Raw genomic sequence first — 24,104 nt, 5'->3', positions numbered from 1 at the left:
CATGTTTAACAATATGTAAATGAGTAGCTACATTTATTTTAAATTACATTAACATTTATACGGTTTTTGGCCCTTTGAGGGCAACCATAATGCTGATGTGGCCCTCTGTGAAAATGAGTTTGACACCCCTGGTCTAAACAGTCATACATCTTTTATTCAACTTCCAGTCCTGATCATACATTTTTTTTTGATGTTTGGTGTTTTGTAATGTCAGATTAAAAATGAAATACTCCCACTTTTCTGAAAAGAGTTGTTGTTAAATCTGACATTACAAAAAACTAAAATCCATCAAAATCAGTGTTGTTGCTAATCATTGACACATGCTAGCCTGTAATAATCCCCCCCAGAAAAATCTATATTGCATTTGATATATTATATTTTTTGTGTGTTTTTTTAACAATAATTTGTGTTGCCATCACACAAACTGGCATTTAAAGGGTTAAAATTCGAAATGTATTGAATATGTGGTGGTTATGATCAGGGCGGAAGTTGAATAAAATATTTTTATGGCGTTTTTGAAGAGGACAATTTAGTTCCTTAATGGTAAGAGTGAGTATTTCTTTTAATTTGACAAAAAAAAAAGAAAATCCATCGAAATCAGTGTTGTTGCTAATACTTGACATTATGCTAGCCTGTACCCCCCAAAAAACTAAAATAAAATCCTGGTGGGGGACCCCCCGCTTAAAAAGTGGCCTGACTGGGACTATATTTCGCACTATATTTCCCGGCCTGAATTATTTCCCCAGTCCGGCCCTGGCGGTATGTTTTAGCCTAGGCTACTGTGGGCTAGCTGGGATCATCCCTATGTTCCCCGGGTCCTATGTTCCCCGATTGATTGATTAATTGATTGAACATTTTATAAATTTTTATTATTTTATTCATTATTAATGTCCGCCTTGTTTTGAACTGGTTAAGCTTAGGCCCTCTTTCGAAGTTGGTTAAGGTTAGAGTTTGGAATCAGGGCTGGTGGTCTAAAATGTTCAATCAATCAATCAATCAATCGGGGAACATATGACCCGGGGAACATAGACATGCTCCCGGCTAGCTAACTAAACCTTACCTTGCTTAGCTGATTCTATGCTAACCTGTGTTCTCAATTTAGAAATAAAGTGTAAAAATTATTTTTGAATAATTTGCACAAAATATACCCATAGCATTTAAAGTTCAGTGTGAATTGCTTTTTAAAAGCTAACTTAAGAGTGGTAGTAAACTTAAAAGTGGGTTTAGCATTGGCCTATATTCTATGATTACAGAATGCCAAGGAGAGAAAGAAATCGGAAGAATATTAAAAAGCAGCTGAAAATGCTGCAAGAGGCAGCTTCTCTTTGAAAATGTTTGTCCAAAGCAACAATAGTAAATAAAATGTATTTGTAAGGCCCGATAACACACGTTAATGTCCACAAGGGAGGAGATAAGGATACAGGTATGTAAGTCCTCACTACTAGCTACGTGTACAAGCTTGTCTCACAGAGCCATAGTTTGGATTATAACTGAGAATCTGGTGCTAACATGGTCAATAATGCTTATTTTGGACAGAACATTTTGTCTTAAACATTTAAATTTACCAACCATAGACCCTTTTTATTCCAATCAAGGCAAGAGGGCTAGTGGTAGTGCTGTATGACATATTATTTATAATACAATTATAACATTGTAGGCTACAGTACGAATATTATATACAGTACAATTATATTACTATTATAAAACAAATATTATTTGCTCCACTTGTAGTAAAAGTCCTAGCGCCACCCTGGAGTATTTCACCCTTCCTCTCTTCTAATTTGTCCTGATTGCTAATTAACGCCTGCTGTGTGTAGTTGACTCTCCTTCATATGCTCACCTGATGTCCTCTCTCTTTGTCAGTTCTTCACTGTCCACAGGCGTGAGTACTACCTGAAGCATTTGTTATCGCTCATGTCTGGAGCATAATGGTGATACCAAGAGTGGTGTCGTGCTTAGTCCATTTAGTATTCATTTATTAATTAATGTATTATCGTGTGGATGTTTGCCCTACAAACATTTCTCAGTTCGAGTTTAGAACTACTTCCTCGTTTTTGGAGACTTACGTCTTCCCTTTGATTTGCCTGTTTCAAAGTATTTACTTTATCGTGTTATGCTTCCTGTTCACAATAAAGAAACTGTTTAATTGTGAAAGAACAACTATCGCATTCCGCCTCCTATGTTCAACTCTGCAATTGGGTCTAACATACCTACCCCACCGTAACACTCCACCTTAGATAAAGACAGTACAGACAATGAAGATGGAGATATTCAAGAGGGAAATGATGATATCAGGAAGAGAGATGGTGAAGAAGTGGAGGAAAGAGAAAATGCAGATGATTCTATGGAGATAAATGATGAAGAAGTGGAGGAAAGAGAAAATGCAGATGATTCTATGGAGAGAAATGATGAAGAAGTTGAGGAAAGAGAATGCAGATGATGCTATGGAGAGAAATAATGATGAAGACGGTCATGGAGATGCTAAAGAAAGCGAGAATGAAAATGATGATAGGGAGAGAAATGATTCAAACGACACAACAACAAATAACTTGAATGCTCTCCTGTTGCCATTAAAATATTCCACTGATCCAGCCAGTGGTACAATACATTACGTTTAATGGAGAGAATGGGGAAGATAGAGATGGGGGAGGGAGAGATAGAGATAGAGGAGAGGACATGATGAGAGGAGAGGACATGAGGAGAGAATGAGAGGACAGGAGGCGAGAAGGGGAGTACAGGAGGAGAGAACGGGAGTAGGCCTATAGGAGGACAGAAGGAGAGGGCAGGAGGAGAAAAGGAGGACATGAGGAGAGAAGGAGAGTTAGGAGAGAGAAAAGAAGACGCTCAACGGCACTCGAATTAACTTCAACTGTTAAACTGTTTTATATCCTGTAAAATGTTGTGAATAGGTTCACTATTTTTCAACCCAGACCATATTAAAATGCTGTTTCCCAAATATTTATATTCCTCACTGATATCTTTAGCATTGATAAATGTACCGCTGCATTAATGGTTTAGGTATGATCATTTACTTTTCAAACACCATGATAATTTACTTTTCAAACACCATGATACATCTACTTTTCAAACACGACAATGAGGTGAAATAAACATTTTAAAGGTGTATTGTTCCCTGTGTGTTTTATATGAGGTGTGGTTATACTATTAATCTGGATTGTCTGTTATTCTAATGTTAATCTTAATCAATGATGAAGACTATTTCACCATACATCATAGCTTTTTGCTCACTGATGGGGTCCCATGTTGTGCAGTGGGTGCCCTTTTTTCTTTTCGCTCTTGCCCTTCAAACAGCCTGAGTCCGCCACTGCACACACCCGTACAGACACACACATACAGACACACACATACAGACACACAGACATACAGACACACACGTACAGACACAGACACACACATACAGACACACACGTACAGACACACACGTACAGACACACACGTACGGACACACACGTACAGACACACACGTACAGACACACACATACAGACACACGCCCATACAGACACAGACCTCAGGGACCGGCTGGAGTTATAGGGGTGTATGAGGTCCTAGATGTACATGGGGGCTTGACTGTGAACTGACTGAAGAAAGGGAGAGAGCGAGAGAGAGCGAGAGAGAGAGAGAGCGAGCGAGCGAGAGAGAGAGAGAGAGAGAGAGAGAGAGAGAGAGAGAGAGAGAGGAATTGTATCTCAGAATGTGACACCTCTGTTTGGCTGATTTACCGACATGTTGATGTTAGAACAAGAGTTCCTTCCAGCACAGTGTCCTACCTGCTTGCACACCGTGGTGGAAGAAGTACACAGTTCCTTTACGTAAGTAAAAGTAGAAATACCCAGGTAAATTAGGGCTCTGGTAAAAGTAAAAGTCCTCCATTCAAATTCAACTTAAGTAAAAGTAGAGAAGTTTGCTATTGAATGTACTTTTTTTTTTTTTTTTTAACTCAATTTTTATTTGCATTTATATTCACAAACATACAAATAGTAACATCTTTGATTGTCAATCTTCCACCGTTTGGCTTTTCAGGTACAGATTACACAGACATAGTGTACATCGCCCTTATACAGGCCTAAACCATAAAGAACAAAAAAAAAAAAAAAAAAAAAAAACGTTCTTGCAGAAAGAAGAATATATACACTTATTGACTAAGTCATTCTTTGAATAGTAATCGCACAGTCGTTGGCCTGTACAAAATCCAATGATGCTCTCCTGTTGCCATTAAAATATCCCACTGATCCAGCCAGTGGTACAATACATTACGTTTAATGGAGAGAATGGGGAAGATAGAGATGGGGGAGGGAGAGATAGAGGAGAGAAGGAGAGAGAGAGAGAGAGGAATTGTATCTCAGAGGGGAGAGAGAGAGAGAATTGTATCTCAGAATGTGACACCTCTGTTTGGCTGATTTACCGACATGTTGATGTTAGAACAAGAGTTCCTTCCAGCACAGTGTCCTACCTGCTTGCACACCGTGGTGGAAGAAGTACACAGTTCCTTTACGTAAGTAAAAGTAGAAATACCCAGGTAAATTAGGGCTCTGGTAAAAGTAAAAGTCCTCCATTCAAATTCAACTTAAGTAAAAGTAGAGAAGTATTTGCTAGTAGAGAAGTATTTGCTATTGAATGCACTTTTTTTTTTTTTTTTAACTCAATTTTTATTTGCATTTATATTCACAAACATACAAATAGTAACATCTTTGATTGTCAATCTTCCACCGTTTGGCTTTTCAGGTACAGATTACACAGACATAGTGTACATCGCCCTTATACAGGCCTAAACCATAAAGAGAAAAAAAAATACAAAAAGAAATACAAAAATACCGTTCTTGCAGAAAGAAGAATATATACACTTATTGACTAAGTCATTCTTTGAATAGTAATCGCACAGTCGTTGGCCTGTACAAAATCCAATGACGGTATGTATATCTTCCTTGAACAGGGATATATAGAAAAGTTTTAAACTCAGTTTTACCTTGCATTTTGTTTTACATACATGTATACCCCATCATCCTTGGTTATATATCGTATTTGCATATCGTGTCCCGCTCTGAGCCTTATGAGATACCCCTTATCTCCTATGATACCTATTGTATCTCCAACGAAACAACTACATGCACCCCACCTGTATGGGGCCCCGCCCCTATGGTGGCATAGCCCATATAACCATGACTCTGGTCACCAAACGCCCTTCCTCTATTTTCGTCCCAGCGTACTGGCTGCGTGCACCATACGTTAACTAGCAGGATGAAAAGATTAAGGAAGATTCGTAATGTTGAGGGCTTACCGGAGGATTGTTTTTCCCTGGATTCTCCGGAGCTTGTTTCGGCGACACATGAGACCTGTGCTGGTGGTTCCTCGGCTGACGGCGACGGACCGAGGGGCAGCGTACAAGGTTTGACTAACGGGTCGGCTTGTACAAAGGTGAGGTCTGTGTCAGTAGGCATCGATGTCGGTGTTGGTCGTGCTGTGGAGTATGTTTCGGCACCAGGGCCGGGGCGGCTTGGCGATCGTTCCACTGTAGTGGGCGATGTCCTGGCGATCCTGGAACATGCTGTTAACGCTAATGCTACTACTGCTTTTTCTGCTAACGCTGATGTTGACGCTGGAATGTCTATTAATCCCCGCCGCGGGATTCCGCTTTTCCCTCCTCTTGCCAGCTTCATTGATGAAGGTCAGTCGGTGGTGGATGTGGGGGGGTTCGCTGAGCTCTATTTACCTTTTTTACGGGTGAAGGGGCTGACAACGGGGTGCAGGCCGGCGGTACCTTGACTAAGCAGCCAGGTAGCTTCTTTTCTGTGCCCAGGCGGGGATGAACGACGTTCCGCCCGGCCGATGCTTGATAGCATATCGGCTCGGAGGGTGGCAGTATGGACGAATGAGTGGTATACTGCTGCAGGATGGCATTTAGCGGCGGCCAGTGTTATGGTTCAGCTGGCTACTTTCCTATCCAAGATGGCGTCGGGTTGTAGGTCTTTGGGTCCAACCGACATTGTAAACGTGATTCATGTTTGTGGTGTTATAGAGATCTTGACTCAGTCGCAAGCTATAACTGCGGGGAGGATTCGGATGCTATCGACTTTGGTTGTTAGGCATGTTTGGTTGGAGCAGTCTCCTCTTGGGGAAGAGGATAGGTTTTCTCTCCTCACGACTCCTTTTTCCACAGATAGTCTTTTTGGGCGTTCTGTGGAGGCGCAGGCGGTTATTGATCTGGGTCCTACACCGCCTCACGCTGTGCAGCCAGAGGTGGGAGCACGGTCTCGTCAACGACTGTGGCGAGATCCTCGACAGGCGGCCATGTTTCCCCCGCCAGTGGTGCCCTGGTTGGAGAGTCAACAGGGTATCGCGAGGCCGACAGCCTTGGCGGCCGAGGGATCGGCCATTTTGGGTGATTTCAGGTTTGGTAAACCAACCCGTCGTCATTTTGCCGCGAGCAGCCCGCTCCCCGTTCAATCCTCTCTCTGTTACCCCCAGAAGCGGGGCTCTGAGCGTTCTCCTTTGGCTGCGGGCCGCGAACCTTCATTGAAGCGTATGCAGCCCCATTCTTCGCTTCTCATGGGGGCAGGGGCTGACACCCAGTTGATGGCTGAGCCTGGGTCTGTCTGTGAGAATGTTCCGTCGTCGCGTGGTTCCTACACCGCAGGTTGTGGGTGGGTGGAACCTGGTGTTACAGCTGCCACTAGCTCCAGTGGTCAGCAGGGGGACTCGTTGCCTCTTCTGTTGAATGCTCAGCAGGGGTTACCCCGGCTTCGCCCTCGCCAGGCGGGGTATCGCGCTGTTGCCTCCCACTCCCGTCAAACCGGCAGTGGTCTGCAAAGGAGAGGCGAGCGTGATTTGAGTGGTAGCAATATCACTGCAGGGCTTCGGCGTGTAGGAGCCCATGGGGTCCTCATGCCTTGCGTGTCTAGCTGCGGAACAACTCCTCAGCATGCACTGGAGGGGTGTTCAGGGGGCGAGTGTGTGTCCACAAGTTTGATGACAGCTCCTCCCGTATCAAACCGGCCCTTTCTGTCGGGGTCCCCCCTTGGGTGCTTTGCACGACGGGGGGGACCGGGCCAACTATCTACTGTTCCTTGCGGCCCAGCGTCAGTTGACGGCGGGGGCGCTGTGGGATTATATTCACATATGGCGACGGGAATGCCCTTTGAATCGGTGGATGCTGAGAACGTTAGAGGCGGGGCTGGTTTTGCAGTTCGCACAGCCCCATCCTCCGTTCTCAGGTTTGGTGCCGACCCTATTATTAGGGTCAGACGCAGTGACAGCCCTGGCCGACGAGATCCAATCTCTGTTGGCGAAGCAGGCCGTTGTTGTGGTCCCGAGCGAGGACGCAATGTCAGGCGTCTACTCCCGTTATTTTCTGGTGCCCAAGAAAACAGGGGGGGTCAGACCTATACTGGATCTGTCCGCGTTCAATCGGTTGATTGTAGCGAGACCATTCAGGATGTTGACCGTCCGACTCCTTCTGCTTGCTGTCAGGAGGGGGGACTGGTTCACCTCCATAGACCTGAAGGATGCGTATTTTCACATTCCTATTTTCCCTCCTCACAGGAAGTTCCTATGGTTCCTGTTTCAGGGCGTAGCGTACGAGTACCACAGAATGCCGTTTGGTTATTCTCTAGCTCCCCGCACATTCACCAAGTGCGTGGCGGCTGCTCTGGGGCCTTTACGTCGTCGGGGGATACGTGTCCTGTTCTATCTCGACGACATTCTACTCCTCAGCCGTTCAGAGGAGGTTGCCAGGTCTCATACTCGACTGGTGGTGGAATTCCTCACCAGCCTGGGTTTTGCTGTGAATTGGAAGAAGAGTACCCCTCTTCCCAGTCGAAGCCCATGCTTGCGACCCTCTCGGAGCAGCGTCGGAGGGCTCTCCGTCGCGCGCTCGGGGGTTTCCGTCTGGGAGGGACGGTTACGGCGCTGCAGGTGATGCGTCTGCTGGGCCTTATGTCGGCTGCTCACACGGTGGTTCCTCTTGGCCTCCTCTTTATGAGGAGGATACAGAGGTGGTTTCTCTCTTTGAGAATAGATCCGGTGTGGGGCAAAGGGAGACGGTTGACGGTTCCTTTGTCGATATGGGGGGATCTCGCCCACTGGGGGAGGCTGGGTATCCTCTCCGCTGGGGTCCCCATGGGCGGCAGTGGCTCACACGTCACGGTTTTCACCGACGCCTCTCTCACGGGTTGGGGGGGGACGTTTCAGACCCATGCAGTGGGGGGCAGCTGGACAGGCCATGCCGACCCGGCTATCCTGCATATCAATGTGTTGGAGTTGAAGGCGGTCCTCCTGGTCCTCAAACGGCTCGACCACCTGGTGGTAGGCAGGCACGTTTTGGTCAGGACGGACAATGTGACGGCGGCGGCGTATATCAACAGGCAGGGTGGGACTCGTTCCGCCCGCCTGCTCCGGGTGGCGCGCAAACTGTTGCTTTGGGCATCCCGCAGGCTGCGCAGTCTGAGGGCGCTCCACGTTCCTGGTACGGAGAATGTGGGGGCGGATATAATGTCTCGGGGCGGTCTTCGTCACGACGAGTGGGAACTCCACCCCGACATAGTCACGCAGATCTGGGATCGGTTCGGGGAGGCATCGGTGGATCTGTTTGCGTGCCGGCGCTCTCACAAGTGCCCCTTGTGGTTCTCGCTCAGCCGAGCGGATCATCCCCCCTTGGGGGTGGATGCCTTCTCGGCCTTTCCGTGGCCGCCCGGTCTTCTGTATGCCTTCCCTCTTGTACAGCTGTTGAGTCAGCTGTTGGAGCGGATACGGAGGGAGCGCAGGACGGTGATCCTGGTCGCGCCGGACCGGGGCACGTCAGTGTGGTTCCCGGTCTTAATCCAGCTTCTGGTCGCTCCTCCTTGGGTCATTCCGTGGTCAGCGACGGCCCTCTCACAGCACAACGGATTGTTTTTCCAGCCTCCGGTGTTGGGTCAACGCCTGGTGGTGTGGCTGGTGGGAGGGTGAGTCTGGAGAGGATGGATCCCTCGGTGGTTGATACCATCCGGTGTGCGCATGCTCCTTCCACTGTCGCGGTTTACGCGGGCAGGTGGCATGCGTTCCAAGAGTGGTGTAAGGGGGGGGGGCTGGGACCCAGTCTCCTGCCCCCTGGATGCTGTTCTGAGTTATCTCCAGTCTCTTCTTGGTAGACTGTCGGCTTCGACGGTGAGGGTATATCCTCCTATCATGAGGGTTTTGAGGGGACTGTTTTGTTCAGCCACCCTCTTGTGAAGCGTTTCCTGCTTGGCGCTCGACGCGCTAAGCCGGTGCAACGCTCCTTGGCTCCGACTTGGGATCTTCAGTTGGTCCTCGGTCGGTTGTCCTTGGCCCCGTTTGAGCCGCTCAAGCAGGCGTCGTTGGGACAGCTGTCCTTCAAGACCGCGTTCCTACTGGCTGTCACTTCCGCTAAACGCGTAGGTGAGCTCTGTGCTCTCTCGGTACATCCAGAGTGCCTGTCTTTTCGGACCGATTGCGGTGCCACTCTGCGACCTAATCCTGCTTTCGTGCCTAAGAATATCCGGAGTTCCTTCCGCTCCCGGGATATTGTGGTTCAGGCTTTTCGTCGTCCTCCTCATGCTAGTGAGTTAGATGCGGGCCTTCACCTGTCATGTCCAGTCCGTGCTTTGGGGATTTACCTCAGCCGTACTCAGGACTTCAGGGTTACCGACCAGCTTTTTGTCTGTTACGGTGGGGCTCGTGCTGGTAAGGCACTGTCGAAGCAGCGCCTGTCCCATTGGTTGTGCGAGGGTATTGCCCTCTGCTACATGTTGGCTGGGCAGGATCCCCCTGGGGGCATCAGGGCGCACTCCACTCGTGGGGTGGCTGCCTCTGCCGCTCTCCTGGGTGGGGCCTCGGTGGAGGACATCTGTGCTGCGGCCTCATGGTCCTCCCCGGGCCCCTTTGTAAGGTTTTACCTCATGGACATGACCGGGGGTTCTGTCTCCCAGGCGGTTCTGGGGTCTGTGGCCTTTCCTGCTTCCCGTCCTTTGGAAGGGTAGCAGGAGTGTATGGGTATGGGCCACAGTGTGTTGAGTCACACGTGGGTCCGCCTGTACGGTGTGTTCAAGGGGTTCTAGTTCCCTCTTGTTCGCATTCAGGTGGAGTTGACTGCGCCCCCCCTTCATTAGGAAGGATGGGGTGACAGGGCTCCCCGCACCCCTTGATGTGGGCTTACGGGTCCTCAGGGGGTACATCTGTCGGGTCTCGCGTCCGCTCTTCCCCATATCTCATAAGGCTCAGAGCGGGACGCGATATGCAAATACGATATATAACGATAGGTTATGTAGATAACCTAGTTATATTAGTATTGGCTGAGCGTCCCGCTCTGCGCGGCCCTGAGTTCCCTCTTGCGGGATCTTTTCTTGGGACGGGATTGGCGAGGAAGGGCGTTTGGTGACCATGGTTATATGGGCTATGCCACCATAGGGGCGGGGCCCCATACAGGTGGGGTGCATGTAGTTGTTTCGTTGGAGATACAATAGGTATCATAGGAGATAAGGGGTATCTCATAAGGCTCAGAGCGGGACGCTCAGCCAATACTAATATAACTAGGTTATCTACATAACCTATCGTTATTAATCCCACATCAGTTGGTTTCCCAGATACTTGGTACTAATACTTAGTGTATGTCGTCCTTAAACCATCATATCAAATTATAATACTTGCTCTCAATTTTTTTTTTATTCTGACTCAGGTAAATATGCGCGTCATGGGTCCAGGGACCCTCCTTGGACCTCCTTCCTCCCTTATCCTTCTATTTCCTTTAAACCTCCTTTTTCTTTGCCTTTTTCTCTTTCTCCTCCCCCCCCCCCCCCCCCTAAACTAAATTTTTATTGACATAGACTCCCAAACATACAAACAACATCCTCCTTGAATTATAATCTCACATCCGTTGGTCTTCCATGTACATAATACAAAGACGGAATGTACAACACTGTTAAACAGACATAAATAATAAAGTAAAAAAACATAAAACAATTGTCATACCCAAAAATAAATAAAAATAGAAAATAGTAACTAAAGCAAAAATGTGCGACATGGGCTCAGAGACCCTCCTTGAACCTCTTTCCTCCTTTACCCTTCGCCCTCTTGTGTTGCATTTGTTTCTTCCTCTGTGATGTCGTTCTCGTTCCCCTTATAATCCTCCCACTTTCCCCATCTTTCCTCAAATTTCTCCTCTTGTAGCCTCAGCATGTGTGTTATCCTCTCCATATCCTGTATCTCCTCTACTATTCCTACCCATTGTGCTATTGTTGGTGGATCTTCCTTGTACCACAGTCTCGTTATTGCTTTTCTGGCCGATATCAGCATTATCTTTATTAAATATTTGTCCCCCCCTTGTATACCCTTGTGCGTCAGGTCCCCTAAGTATAGCACCAGTCCCGTTTGCGGTAACCCGTATCCTATTATTCTGGTTATTGCCTCCCCTATCTCCTCCCAATACCCCTTCAGCTTCTGACATCCCCAGAATACATGTGTGTGATTCCCACACATCCTCCATCATGCCCTTTGTGTTGGTGCATACTTTCCCTTCAACTCCGGGGTTATAAAGAACCTGATTATGTTTTTCCATCCAAATTCTTTCCATACCCTTGATCCTGTTGTTGAGTGCTGCACCTCGCATATGTTATCCCATTCCTTCTCTGTTATTCCCATCTCTAGTTCTCTCTCCCATTTCTCCCTTATATAGTCGGTCGTGTGTCCCTTGCTGGCCATTATAGCCCGGTACAGTGCTGATATTACCCTTCCTTTCCCTCCTTCGTACACCCTTACTATCATCCTGATTATTCCATTCTGTTCTTCGTCCTTGTCCCCTCTTATTTCTTTGTTATAGTAATCTCTAATCTGTAGATATCTGAAGTGGTCCCTGTTTTCTAGTCCAAATTTCTCCTTTAATTTTTGTAGGGTCTGCATTTCCCCCTTCTCTATCATTTTGCATATCGCTGTTGCCCCACCCCTTTCCCACCTTCTGAATCCATGGTCCACCCTCCCTGGTTCGAACCTCTTGTCATGTGCTACCCATCTCAGAACCCCTGACTGCTTCCCCAATTTGTGTGCTTTTACTACTCTGTTCCATATAATCAAGGTGCACTTGGTGATTGGATCTAACAGTTCCTCTTTTTCCTTGAATAGTTCCCTATCCCCTACCAGAACCTGAACTTTGTATCCCCCCTCTTCTTTTTCAATGTCTTTCCATCTGGCCTCATAGTTGTCGTTGCACCAGCACGTCACTGCTCTCAGCTGTGCTGCATAATAATAGTCTTGTAGGCTGGGTACTGCCATTCCCCCCTTTTCCTTTGGTAGTTGCAGTGTTTTATATCTGACCCGTGGTCTTCTCCCTGCCCATATGAACCTTGATATCAGTCTGTCCCACTCCCTGAATTGGTTCTGTGGTATCTGTATCGGTAGTGACTGAAACAGGTATAGTAACCTTGATAGTATGTTCATCTTAATAACCTCTATCCTTGAGTTGAAGTCCAAGGGCATTACTGTCCATCTCTCTAAGTCTCTATTGATGTTCTGATTGATCTGTGTATAATTCGCCTCAAACTACTTCCCCACCCCTCTCGTAATGTTCACCCCTAGGTATTTAATCTTGTCCATGTCCCACCTTATCCCGTACTCCTCCATAATTTCTGTCGTTGGAGTATAGTTCCACGCTAAGGTCTGTGTCTTTGTCACGTTCCGTTTGTATCCTGAGTAGTGGCCATATTCCTTCAGTAGATCCATCAGTGCTGGGAAGCTCTTATCTGGTTGTCTCATGTACACTATCACGTCGTCCGCAAATAGGCCTAATTTGTGTTCCGTCCCCTTTATCTCTACCCCCTTGATGTCCTTGGTCTGTCTGATCAGTTGTGCCAGTGGTTCTATGAAAACGTCGAAGAGCGTCGGCGAGAGACAACATCCCTGTCTGGTGGCCCTCTCCAATCTGATTCTATCCGTCAGGCTGCCATTCACCTTAATTCTCGCTGTCGGCTCCTGATATAGTGCCTTGATCGTCTTCATTGCCCTCTCGTTTAGTCCGAATTTCTCTAGCGCCTTATATAAAAATACCCATCTAACACTGTCGAATGCCTTTTCTGCATCTAGGCTAAACAGTACCGCACTCCCACCTTGCTTTTGTATCTCCTCCACTATGTGTAATGTCTTTCTCACGTTGTCCTGCGGCTGTCTCCCTTTAATGAATCCAGTCTGATCTTCATCTATAATGTCTGGCATAAATGTCTCGAATCTCTTTGATGTTATTGATGTATACATCTTATAATCCACGTTGAGTATGGACACAGGTCTGAAACTACTACATAATTCTCTATCCTTCCCTTCTTTTGGTATCGTGGTGATTATGGCTTCCTTCCATGAGGGAGGTATTTTGCCCTCTTCCATCGTGTGCCTGAATGCCGCTCCTAACATGGGCGCTAATTCTACTCTAAATGTCTTGTAGAATTCCGATGGGAATCCGTCGCTCCCCGGAGATTTGTTGTTTTTTGCTCTACTAATTGCCTCTTCCAGTTCCCGTTCTGTAATTATTTTATTTAATTCTTCATTCTGTTCTCTCCCTATCGATGGTAACTCCAGCTTCTCCAGAGAAGCGTCTATTTCCTCTTCTCCCGCTGCCATTGGCTGTGTGTATAGTGTCTTATAGTAATCTCTAAATGTCCTCTCTATTTCAGCTGGGTCTCTCAATATTTCGTTAGTCTTTGTATCCCTTATTGTGTGTATCGTGTTTAACTTCTGTTGGGTCCTGATTCTCCTAGCTAACAGTCTAGTCGCCTTTGGTCCCCCCTCATAGTACGTCTGTTTCACAAACCTCGCTTTCTTTTCCATTTCTGTCAATAATTCCCTATTTATCCTGGCCCTTACTTCTTTGATTTCTCTAAGCGTTTCCTGTTCTTTTGAGATCTGGTGCTTCCTCTCTAAATCCTTCAGCTTCCCTATCAGATTGTGATATGTCTCCGTTCTGGCTCTCTTCAGTAGTGCTGCTTTCTCCATAAATTTTCCCCTTATCACCACCTTCAGTGTGTCCCATAGAATGTTTGGGTCGACCTCCCTGTTGTCATTTTCCTCCTTATATCTGGCTATCTCCTCCTTAATTTCACTCACCACCCCCTTGTTATTCATTAGTCCCACATTCAGTCTCCAGATCATGTTCCTCCGTCTTCCCTCCAGATCTACTGTCAGATATGTCGCACTGTGGTCCGATATGTCCGCTACCCCTATTCTGCTCTCCTTTACCCTGTAGCTGTCCCCCGTCATCATAAGAAAATAATCTATTCTTGCATATGTCGCGTGTGGATGTGAGTAGTGCATGTATTCCCTGTCCAAAGCGTGCATCCCCCTCCAAACGTCTGTAATTCCCATTTCTGTCATCTGTATATTCATATACCTACTGATTTGTGGTCTCCCTTTCCTAGTACTTGTAGTGTCCAAGTCATGATTTAATACCACATTAAAATCCCCCGCAAATATCAATATCCCTTCCAATTCCATTGCTATCATGTCATAAATGGTCTCATATAAACATCTCTCACTCTCCGGTGGGGCATATACATTCACTAACGTAACCATCTGACCCTCCATTTTCCCCTTCACCAGAACAAACCTCCCTTCCCTGTCCCTTACTTCTTTGACCAATTAAAATGTTACCGTGTTCTTGATTAATATGGCTACTCCTCTCCTCAGGGTCCGTTTAAAGGAACTATAATATGCATTCTCATATCCAAATCTTCTCAGTTTCTCGTGTTCCTGTGCTGTAAGATGCGTCTCCTGCAAAAATACCACTTGCATCTCACCCTTTCTACACTTCAACATCACTTTACTCCTCTTTATCGGATTATTCATTCCAATTACGTTCAACGACATCATTTTTATACCTTTAACCTTTGTCATCTTTCTTCTTTGCTCGTCTGTCAGTCCCCCCCATGTCACATACAGTTTTACCTTTGGTTGTAGCCTCTGCTCTCTTTACCGAATACCCATCATAATTAACAAAAAAGAAAAACATAAACTCTACATAAAGTGCTCCCAAGGTGTTCGGGGGTTCCCTGTGTCCCCCCCTGTCCCCTGCTGGTGGGTGAAGAGTAACTGCTCTCTTAGTGAGAGGGCTCCTCCTAGCGGTGTGGGGGCCTAAAGCCTTGGCCCCCATCTTCTCACTATAATTGTCCAGCATTCGTGCTGTTTTAGTGCTTACGAGCTCCTGGTCAAAGTGCTCTAAATGTCCTTCCTCCTTTCCAAAGATCCCCACCTCCTATGTCTCTCTTAATGTGAGTCACACGGTCCATTGCCCCTGCTTCCACCCAGTCTAACATGTGGTATCCTCTGTGTGCGCCCATATATATATATATATATTTTTTTCCCCTATTTCCTATGTGCTGCTTATTTATCTTCTTAATTACTTCCATCTGTGATACTCGCAATGTGTGTTTATGTATGTGTTTCAGTAGGCATTATGCATTGTCTATAGCCGGGACATGCCTGTTCGACCCTGTGATTTCTCATTGTGTTTGTGTGTCCCTTCTATGGCATCCCTCCTAGGCCTTCGCTGGAGCGACGGCTCCCTCTACTGGCCACCGTTGGTTTGCCCTCGCTTCATGTGTCTTTGTCTAATTACCTTCTTACTTATTTATCTCTTCAGCGTTTGTAATGTGTGTTCATGTATATGTTTCGTCAGTTCCTATACATTGTCTCTATCTGGGCTGCTTATTCTATTCTTTGTGTGTGTACTCATCGTTCGTTTCCCCGTGCCTCCTCTCCTCTCCGACTCCATCTCTCGGTTCACTCCGGTCCTCCTTTCTCCGCTCCAGGACCCCGGTCGCCTACCCTGGTCCACACACGTGCCTTCTCCAATCTCCGTTGCAGGCTCAGCATCTGCTCCATCTCGTTCCTCCCGTCTCCTTCCTCCGCTGCCTCCATCCCCCTCCGTCTCATCTCCTTCGCCGCCTCCAGCGCCGTCGCGTATGTCACGGTCCCCTCCTTCCAGTGAATCCGTAGCGAGGTCATGGGTGATTGGAACTTTATTCCGCTTTCCTTCAGAGTTCTCTTAAGCCCCGCGTATGACTGCCGTGTTATTGCCACCGCTGTTGAGTAGTCGTGGTCAAACGACAGCCTTTTCCCCTCGATTTCAATTTTCTTGCTCCACGCGGTTCTAAGTACCAGTTCCTTTACCTCGAATCTCAGAAAGTTAATAATCACCGCTCTCGGGGGTCTGTCCGCTTGTGGTCTCGGAGCAAGCGCCCTGTGAGCCCTCTGTATCTCCATTTTATCCAGTCCTGTCTCTTTCAATTCCTTCTTGATAAGCGTTTCCACATATAGGGCCATCGATTCCCCTTCGACTCCTTCCTTCAATCCCCATAGCCTGATATTATTTCTCCGTGATCTCCCTTCCATGTCCGACATCTTTGTCTTCATCTTTTCTTGTTGTTGAATTGCTATCGTTAATACCTCGTGTATCTCTGTGTTCCATTCCTTTGCTTCCGCAACTCTTATTTGCAGCGCGGTTACACTCCTACCCTGCTCCGCCATCTTCTCATCAACCGCTTTGAGTCCTGTATTTATTTCACCTCTGAAATCCTCCTGTTCCTTCCTCAATTCCTCCCGTAGCCTCCCAATATCATTCCTTTTCGTGTCCGTGTTCATTTGTATAGTCGCCAATATTCCGGCCTGCATGATCACGGCCCAGCCTGGCATTCCCGTGTCGGTCGCAGCCGATCCTCCCCCTTCCTCCACCTGTCTCTTCTCGTCCTCGTTTCAGGGGCTCTGTTCCTTCAAATTCTCCTCTTCTCGTGAGTCCTCCATTTCCCTCTCCTTCGCATTTGTTGTTTCCTCCTTACTTCTCGTGTGCATCTTTATTTTTAATCTCTTTTCGGGTCTTTATCCGTTTTTTTGCTCATTTGACCAGGAGCTCCACCGCACGTGTGCTATCCATCTGCTCTCATACCGGAAATATCTAAAGTAAAAGTACACATTCTACATGACGTTTGTGTATCCATTGACCTCTATACGTTGTGTTAAAGTGGTATGTGGTCCGGTTATGTTGCTCTGATTAAAGGTTGTGTTAAAGTGGTATGTGGTCCAGTTATGTTGCTCTGATTAAAGGTTGTGTTAAAGTGGTATGTGGTCCAGTTATATTACGTCATAGCTTACGCTCTGCGCTCTATATGGAACATATCCCATAACAGCCTAGATACTGAATAAATGTCTCCACATGTACATGTATACACCCATCCGCCTGGCCACACCCCCACCCGCTCCTCTACATAAGCAGGGGTGTGGCCATACTAACAGCTCCTTCCCTATTTTCACCACCGACAAGTGTCTGTATACACCACTTGAGTTTAGTGACCGAAATAGTTGTTGGAAAGGAGCTACGTTGAAGAGAAGGAGCTGCGTTGACATTATATCTTTGTTTTCTCTCTCACTATTTTTGAGGAAATACAGCGATAATGTCTTCACCACCGGAGTGTCTAGATTAGAAGATGATGATCATTCTGACTTCCACCGACGCTTCGTATTAGGGGCTCGCGTCGCTAAATTAATGAACACTGTGGAGTGTAAAAATTGCCGGATTTAGTACGAGGCTAATTTCCATCCGTTGTCCCCAAACATAAAAACAGGACTCATAGAAACAGTAAGAAATGTACAAATACATAAAAACAGGACACATAAAAACAGTAAACAAATTTACAAATACATAACAGCATGTCACATGTGTTCACATGACTGGTTGGACTTCAGCCATTTTTTAGTTGCCCTCTAAAAGAAGCAAGGGTGGGGCTTTCCCTTATGGAAATGGGGAGACTGTTCCATGTTTGACTGCCTTTTATGGACACGACGTTTTGGCCAAACGTGGTCAGTCTACGTTGGACCATGCAGTCACCTCTGGTGTCTGACCTGGTGCAGAGTCCAGTGTTTCTTTTTTTGTAGATGAATTCCTGTACACGAGGGGGAGCTAGTCCATGTAGGCATTTGTAGATGAAACAAGAGCTTTTTAAGACTTTGAAATTTTCAAAGCTCAAAAAGCTATAATTATTGTTTCAAAATATTGCAATGGTGGTATGCCAATGGTTTCCTGGCAAATACCTTGATGGCTCTATGATAAAGCTGTTCGATGTGTTTCATGACAGTGACACCAGCAAATGACCAGTTTGTGAAGCAGTATTCAATATGTGAGAATATCATGCAATGAAGATACGTTTTTGCAGCATCAACTGTTAAAAAAGGCCGGATTTGTCTAAAATTAACTAAATTAAAATGAATTGTGCGTTTCACTTTTTTGACATGTTTCTTAAAGGATAGGTTCGAGTCCAAGATGATGCTGAGGTACTTGAAATGGGAAACCAATTCCAGTTCCCCCCCCCCAGAAACACATTAGATCTTGTGATTCTGACTGGTCGTTTGCTGAACATCATGCATACAGTTTTTTTTGTATTTAGCAGTAGGCATGAGTTTTGCAACCAGTGTTGGACCTTGTCCATTGCATTTGAGAGGTTACATGAGATCAGGTCAGTTTTTTTAACATGTACAAAAATGACTGCATCGTCAGCATACATCTGTACATTGAAGTCAGGGCATATGTCCGGCAGGTCATTGATGTACAGGGAAAACAGCAATGGCCCAAGGATCGATCCCTGCGGCACACCGACTGGATTGTCAAGATAAGGAGATTTGAGCTTGAGACATGAGTTCCTCATCGAGAGCTTTGTTTTCCTGGGACCGTGATTCCGAATCTGCGGTTCAATTCCCCGGGTCTCTGGACAAACGGATACCCACTGTCGCCGTGCTGGCCCAGTTTTTTCAAAAAAAAATTAAAGCACCCGGTGCGAGGGAGGTGAGCTTGGTGTTTCATTATGAGAATATCTCCATGCTCAAGTCGGCTATAGTCCACGAGGGACTTGTTGCCGGCACCGCTGTGTTTGGTAAACACCGTTCTGAAGAGGGACGTGTGTTGCCTTCTTTTTCCCTTCTCTCTTCGGATGAGTAGAGGAAAAGACAGCGGCTGTCTGAAGTGTTGGCCTGTATCGCTTTTCTCACCTTGTACCATTTTCAGTGGTAGCCGCTTAGCTTGCTTCTGCGTTAGCTAGTGGTTAGCGATAGCCGGGTTGAGCTAACTGTTAGCCAGTTAGCTGTTTAGCTACGACGTTAGCTGCCCGTTTTCGCTCGGCTGGGAACGTTAGCTTGATGCTATCAGTTAGCCTAGAGTTAGCTGTTAGCTTGTGCTACAACCATTGGCATTAGCCGTGAGAATAGCAGGTCCTGGCACTCTGACTACAACATCATCTTTGACAGAAGATGTAGTCGGGCCTGCGCCATGACCGGCTGCAGGAGGGGGGTGTCTCGCCGGAGCAAGGCCCCCGGCCATAGCTTCTTTTGGCCTTGCCAGCAAGAGGCCTTTCGTCAACGTGGAGACCTGTGTTGTGGCCTTTCGCCCTGCGTTCGTTGGTGCAGGTAAGATGTCCATTGGACATTATTACCCCACTCTTCCTTCCTTCCCCTCCCGAATGTTTTGTTAATAACGATGTTTTTTTCCAGGCAAAACATATGTTACTTCACTACATTTGGAGATACGACATGTGCTGTGTGTGAATTGTCTTGGTCGCTTGTATAGCTTGGGTAGCGTTGGCCAAAGCTTGTGCTTTTCTCTCTACCTAGAATCAGCGGTTTTTGTTGTATGTTGAGAAGTTGTGTATGTTCATGTAACGTTAGACAACGTGGCTGAGCCCACAACTGGCTGGGTTACCCTACAATACTGTGCATAGTGGCATGTGATCGAGGGATGAGTCCCTCTCTCAGCTTGTGATGACAATAACAAGTGGCAAGGTTTTTTTCACACATAAGCAGGGATGTGCCTGTTCAAACAAGGTATTTGGCTGTGCTGGCGTGCATGATGTAAAGTTTACTCTACACATTGCCGTCGTCATGGCCGCCTAGTTATAGTTGAAAGTGGGGGTGCATTATTTTTTTTTATTATTATTTTTTTTCTTTTTTTTCTTTTTCTTTTTTTTGACAGGCAAGAGGTGGTTTGGAGGGGGTCCGGCATGACCCCCTCCACGGCAGATATTTTTTTCATTTAATGAACCTGTACGTGCAATTTCCTGCAATATAGAGCCTTCAATCTTGACCAATAAAGCTGCTCTTTTCACTATAAAACTCAGTTTATATTGCAGTATGATAGCCAATTACTATAATAATAATAATATATTAATATATATATATATAGTGTATATATACTGTATATTGATTTTTCGCTCTTTTATTTTTATTAAATCAATCTCCTTTCAAATAGGCCAAGTTTTTAATAAGAAAGAGAGAAAAAATACCAACAAGGAACAATAACAGGGTCTGCTGTAAATATAGCCTATTTTGTGTCTTAATTTGTTATGTTATCCTACACTTTAAGCTGACTGTCTGATATTTCCATTACCTGTAACTCTTGGGTCTATTTCTCTCCTTCCTGAGTCTGTACAGTCACCATATCATTCTACATTAAGGAGAGCAATACACTTATGAATACACTGAACATCATTATGAAACATTTCTATTGCACCCTTACTTACAATTCATTATGAATTGAAAATGGGGAACCCTGATGAAAACAAGACGAAAGTCTTTCTCTGGTCTGCATCCCCTTAACAATTGTGTGTATTGAGCCGTACTGTACTGTACCCATTCTGCAATCTGTTATTGATTGATTCAAAATGTTATTAACATATTGCAGAATGGGTACAATATAGTACGGCTCAATACACACAATTGTTAAGGGGATGCAGACCAGAGAAAGACTTTTGTTTTGTTTACATCAGGGTCCTCCATTTACAATTCATAATGAATTGTAAGTAAGGGTGCAATTAACACCGTGCAATCCATTATTTGTGGATCCCGCCCTTTAAGTCTTTGAGCTATTAGGCTACTAGGGTTCTTACTTTGCGTTTTGGTGTACTGAAAAATGCTCCGATGTCTGTATTCTTTCTTTTTTCTACCATGTTACCTGGTTGGCTGGACACACACACACACACATTTTCATTTCAGGTATTGTACCTTAAGATAATTGAACATCTTGATTTACCGTAAATCCTCAAATATAGGACGGGTCTTCTATTTACCTCAGCTGCAAAGAGCACCAGGCCTTTATTAGAGAGGCTTATATAAGAGGCAGGCCTTAATTTCTAAAAATGACACTCATGGACATAATCCCTTAATTTTCAGACTTTTATTGCATTATTATTATTATAAAAAAAGTAAAAAAAAAAAAAAAAAAAAAAAAAAGGTTTTTTTGGGGGGCCCTCATCACTAAAGGCCCACGGGCCGCGGCCGTCGTTAATCCGGCCCTGCTCGTCTGCCATAGCGAACGTTAAAATTTGCAAACGAAGTCAACGTTATCCAGCTGACAACACCACATATCTAGATATATGACAACGTTAGCTAGCGGCTAGCACTAAAGCTAACGCCAACCAGAGGGAAACTTTGTTATTATTATTATTATTATTATTATTGGTATGACCAGATGGCATTTCGGGACGTGAAACACTTTTATTGTATTGCGTGGTAGAACTTCTACCACTCAATAGAAGACATGTCTAACATAAATAATCTTAACAATCATAAACAACTTACTGGAAAATCCTGCCTGCCACCAAATGACACACTTCTGTGGCCTTTGATATTTACACTCTCTGCCACTGTCTGCTCTGCTGGGGATTGGAGAGGCACTGGATCAAACCATATGGGGGAGCAGGGGGGGTGTCGCAATCTTTGGAAACTTAAAAACTTGCTATTAAGTGTCATTGCATATTATTAATTTGATTGAAATTACGTAGTTATGGTTAGAAATATATATTGGGGGGGATATATCAAATTTTTCATATGATCAAAAAGTGGTGGAGCAAGAGCATAGCTTTGCTCCCCCAAGTTCAATAGTGGGAGAGCATTTGCTCCGAGTGCTCTTATGGCCAGGCGTCTATGGCCGTCGTATCAGGGGTAAGGTGGTGAGGGGTGGGTTTTCCCCGGTTTTCCCCTGGCCTCCCCTCAAACATGATTTTGTTTACAAGATGTGTGCTTACTTGCTTAAACCCTTTTGCTCTTTGGGGAGCATAGGTCATTCATAAAATCTCTCCAGCTGGTTCGGTGTTGGGCGATTTTCTCTGCTTCCTTCCATGATGTTCTTTCTTCCTTGAGATCCGCCTCGACAGACCTTCTCCAGCTGTTTCTGGGTCTTCCTGGCTTTCTCTTCCCCTGTGGGTTCCAGGTTAAGGCCTGCCTGGTTGTGTTGGAGGATGGTTTTCTCAGGGTGTGTCCAATCCAGCCCCATTTCCTGCGTTTGATTAGGGTTTCAAGTGGTTCTTGTTGAGTGGTTTGCCAGAGCTGTTCGTTTGTGATGGTGTTTGGCCAGTAGATTCCCAGGATGTGTCATAAACATCTGTTTATGAAGGTTTGCAGTTTGTTTGAGGTTGCTTTTGTTGTTCTCCATGTTTCTGCTCCGTATAATAGAACTGATTTGACATTGGTGTTGAAGATGCAGAGTTTGGTCTTTGTGGAGATGTGGTTTGAATTCCATGTTTGCTTCAGTATTAAAAATGCTGTTCTTGCCTTCCCTATTCTTGCTTTGATGTCTTTGTCGCTACCTCCGTCCTTCCCCACGATGCTTCCCAGGTATGTGAAGGTGTCCACCTCGTCCAGTGCTTCTCCGTCCAGTTGTACGGCCTCTTCTAAATTGTGGTTCATCTTCATCGCCTTTGTTTTTGCTTTATTGATGTGTAGTCCTGTGGTAGCTGCAATTGTGGCAAGTTTTGTGAGTTTGGTCTGCATTTGTGTTTGTGTGTGTGAGAGGAGGACTATGTCGTCGGCAAAGTCCAAATCCTCTAATTGAGACCACATTGTCCACTGAATGCCCAGATTTTGTTGGGCTGTGGTTTGTTTCATGATCCAGTCGACTGCCAGAAGAAAGAGGAAAGGGGACAGTAGGCAGCCCTGTCTGACTCCTGTCTCTACTGTAAAGGGGCCAGTAGGCAGCCCTGTCTGACTCCTGTCTCTACTGTAAAGGGGCCAGTAGGCAGCCCTGTCTGACTCCTGTCTCTACTGTAAAGGGGACAGTAGGCAGCCCTGTCTGACTCCTGTCTCTACTGTAAAGGGGCCAGTAGGCAGCCCTGTCTGACTCCTGTCTCTACTGTAAAGGGGCCAGTAGGCAGCCCTGTCTGACTCCTGTATCTACTGTAAAGGGGCCAGTAGGCAGCCCTGTCTGACTCCTGTCTCTACTGTAAAGGGGCCAGTAGGCAGCCCTGTCTGACTCCTGTCTCTACTGTAAAGGGGCCAGTAGGCAGCCCTGTCTGACTCCTGTCTCTACTGTAAAGGGGCCAGTAGGCAGCCCTGTCTGACTCCTGTCTCTACTGTAAAGGGGCCAGTAGGCAGCCCTGTCTGACTCCTGTCTCTACTGTAAAGGGGCCAGTAGGCAGCCCTGTCTGACTCCTGTCTCTACTGTAAAGGGGCCAGTAGGCAGCCCTGTCTGACTCCTGTCTCTACTGTAAAGGGGCCAGTAGGCAGCCCTGTCTGACTCCTGTCTCTACTGTAAAGGGGCCAGTAGGCAGCCCTGTCTGACTCCTGTCTCTACTGTAAACCTGTCTGTGAGCTGGCCCTTGTGTATTACTCTGCAGGATGATTGTAGGTACAGCTGTTGGATGATGGTTATGAACTTTGTTGGGATACCGTAATGTGCCATGAGTTTCCATATAGTGTCTCTGTCTAGACTGTCGAATGCTTTGTGGAAGTCGATGAATGTGAGGTGGAGAGATGTGTTCCATTCCAGGGTCTGTTCTATGATAATGCGGAGGGTGGCAATGTGATCTGTACATGATCTGTGTACAAGATGTGTGTTGATTCACTATGTTTTTGGGGATACGGTGTAATCCCTCAGCTTTTGCTGGGGTTGTGCTCTTGCTTAGAGAGGCAATTTTTTCTGGAAATTGTTTGGTCGCTGTCATGTGGACTTAGCAAGGCCTGTGACCAGTACTTAATCAAGGACTTGTGTCTTATAATAATAATAATAATAATAATAATAATAATAATAATAATAATAATAATAATAATAATAATAATAATAATAATAATAATAATAATAATAATA

At 45.8% G+C, this 24,104-nt stretch overlaps 1 protein-coding gene across 1 annotated transcript in view; it reads right to left on the bottom strand.

Moving 5' to 3' along the window:
* LOC311239485 (kin of IRRE-like protein 1) overlaps positions 1-14,248 on the bottom strand; it is a gene marked incomplete at its 5' end in the record, with an annotated part of 259,717 nt that extends 245,469 nt beyond the window's left edge. The window contains 1 exon segment of the mRNA XM_084327791.1: positions 14,096-14,248. Within this exon segment, the coding sequence (XP_084183917.1) occupies positions 14,096-14,248 (153 nt within the window).
* Between the last annotated feature and the right edge of the window lie 9,856 nt (positions 14,249-24,104).

The sequence above is a fragment of the Notolepis coatsorum genome (genome assembly GCF_963971535.1).
Source record: "Notolepis coatsorum genome assembly, chromosome: 13".
NCBI lineage: Eukaryota > Metazoa > Chordata > Actinopteri > Aulopiformes > Paralepididae > Notolepis > Notolepis coatsorum.
The sequence above is the reverse complement of the archived record's forward strand: the minus strand, read 5'-3'. Positions and strand labels throughout refer to the sequence as shown.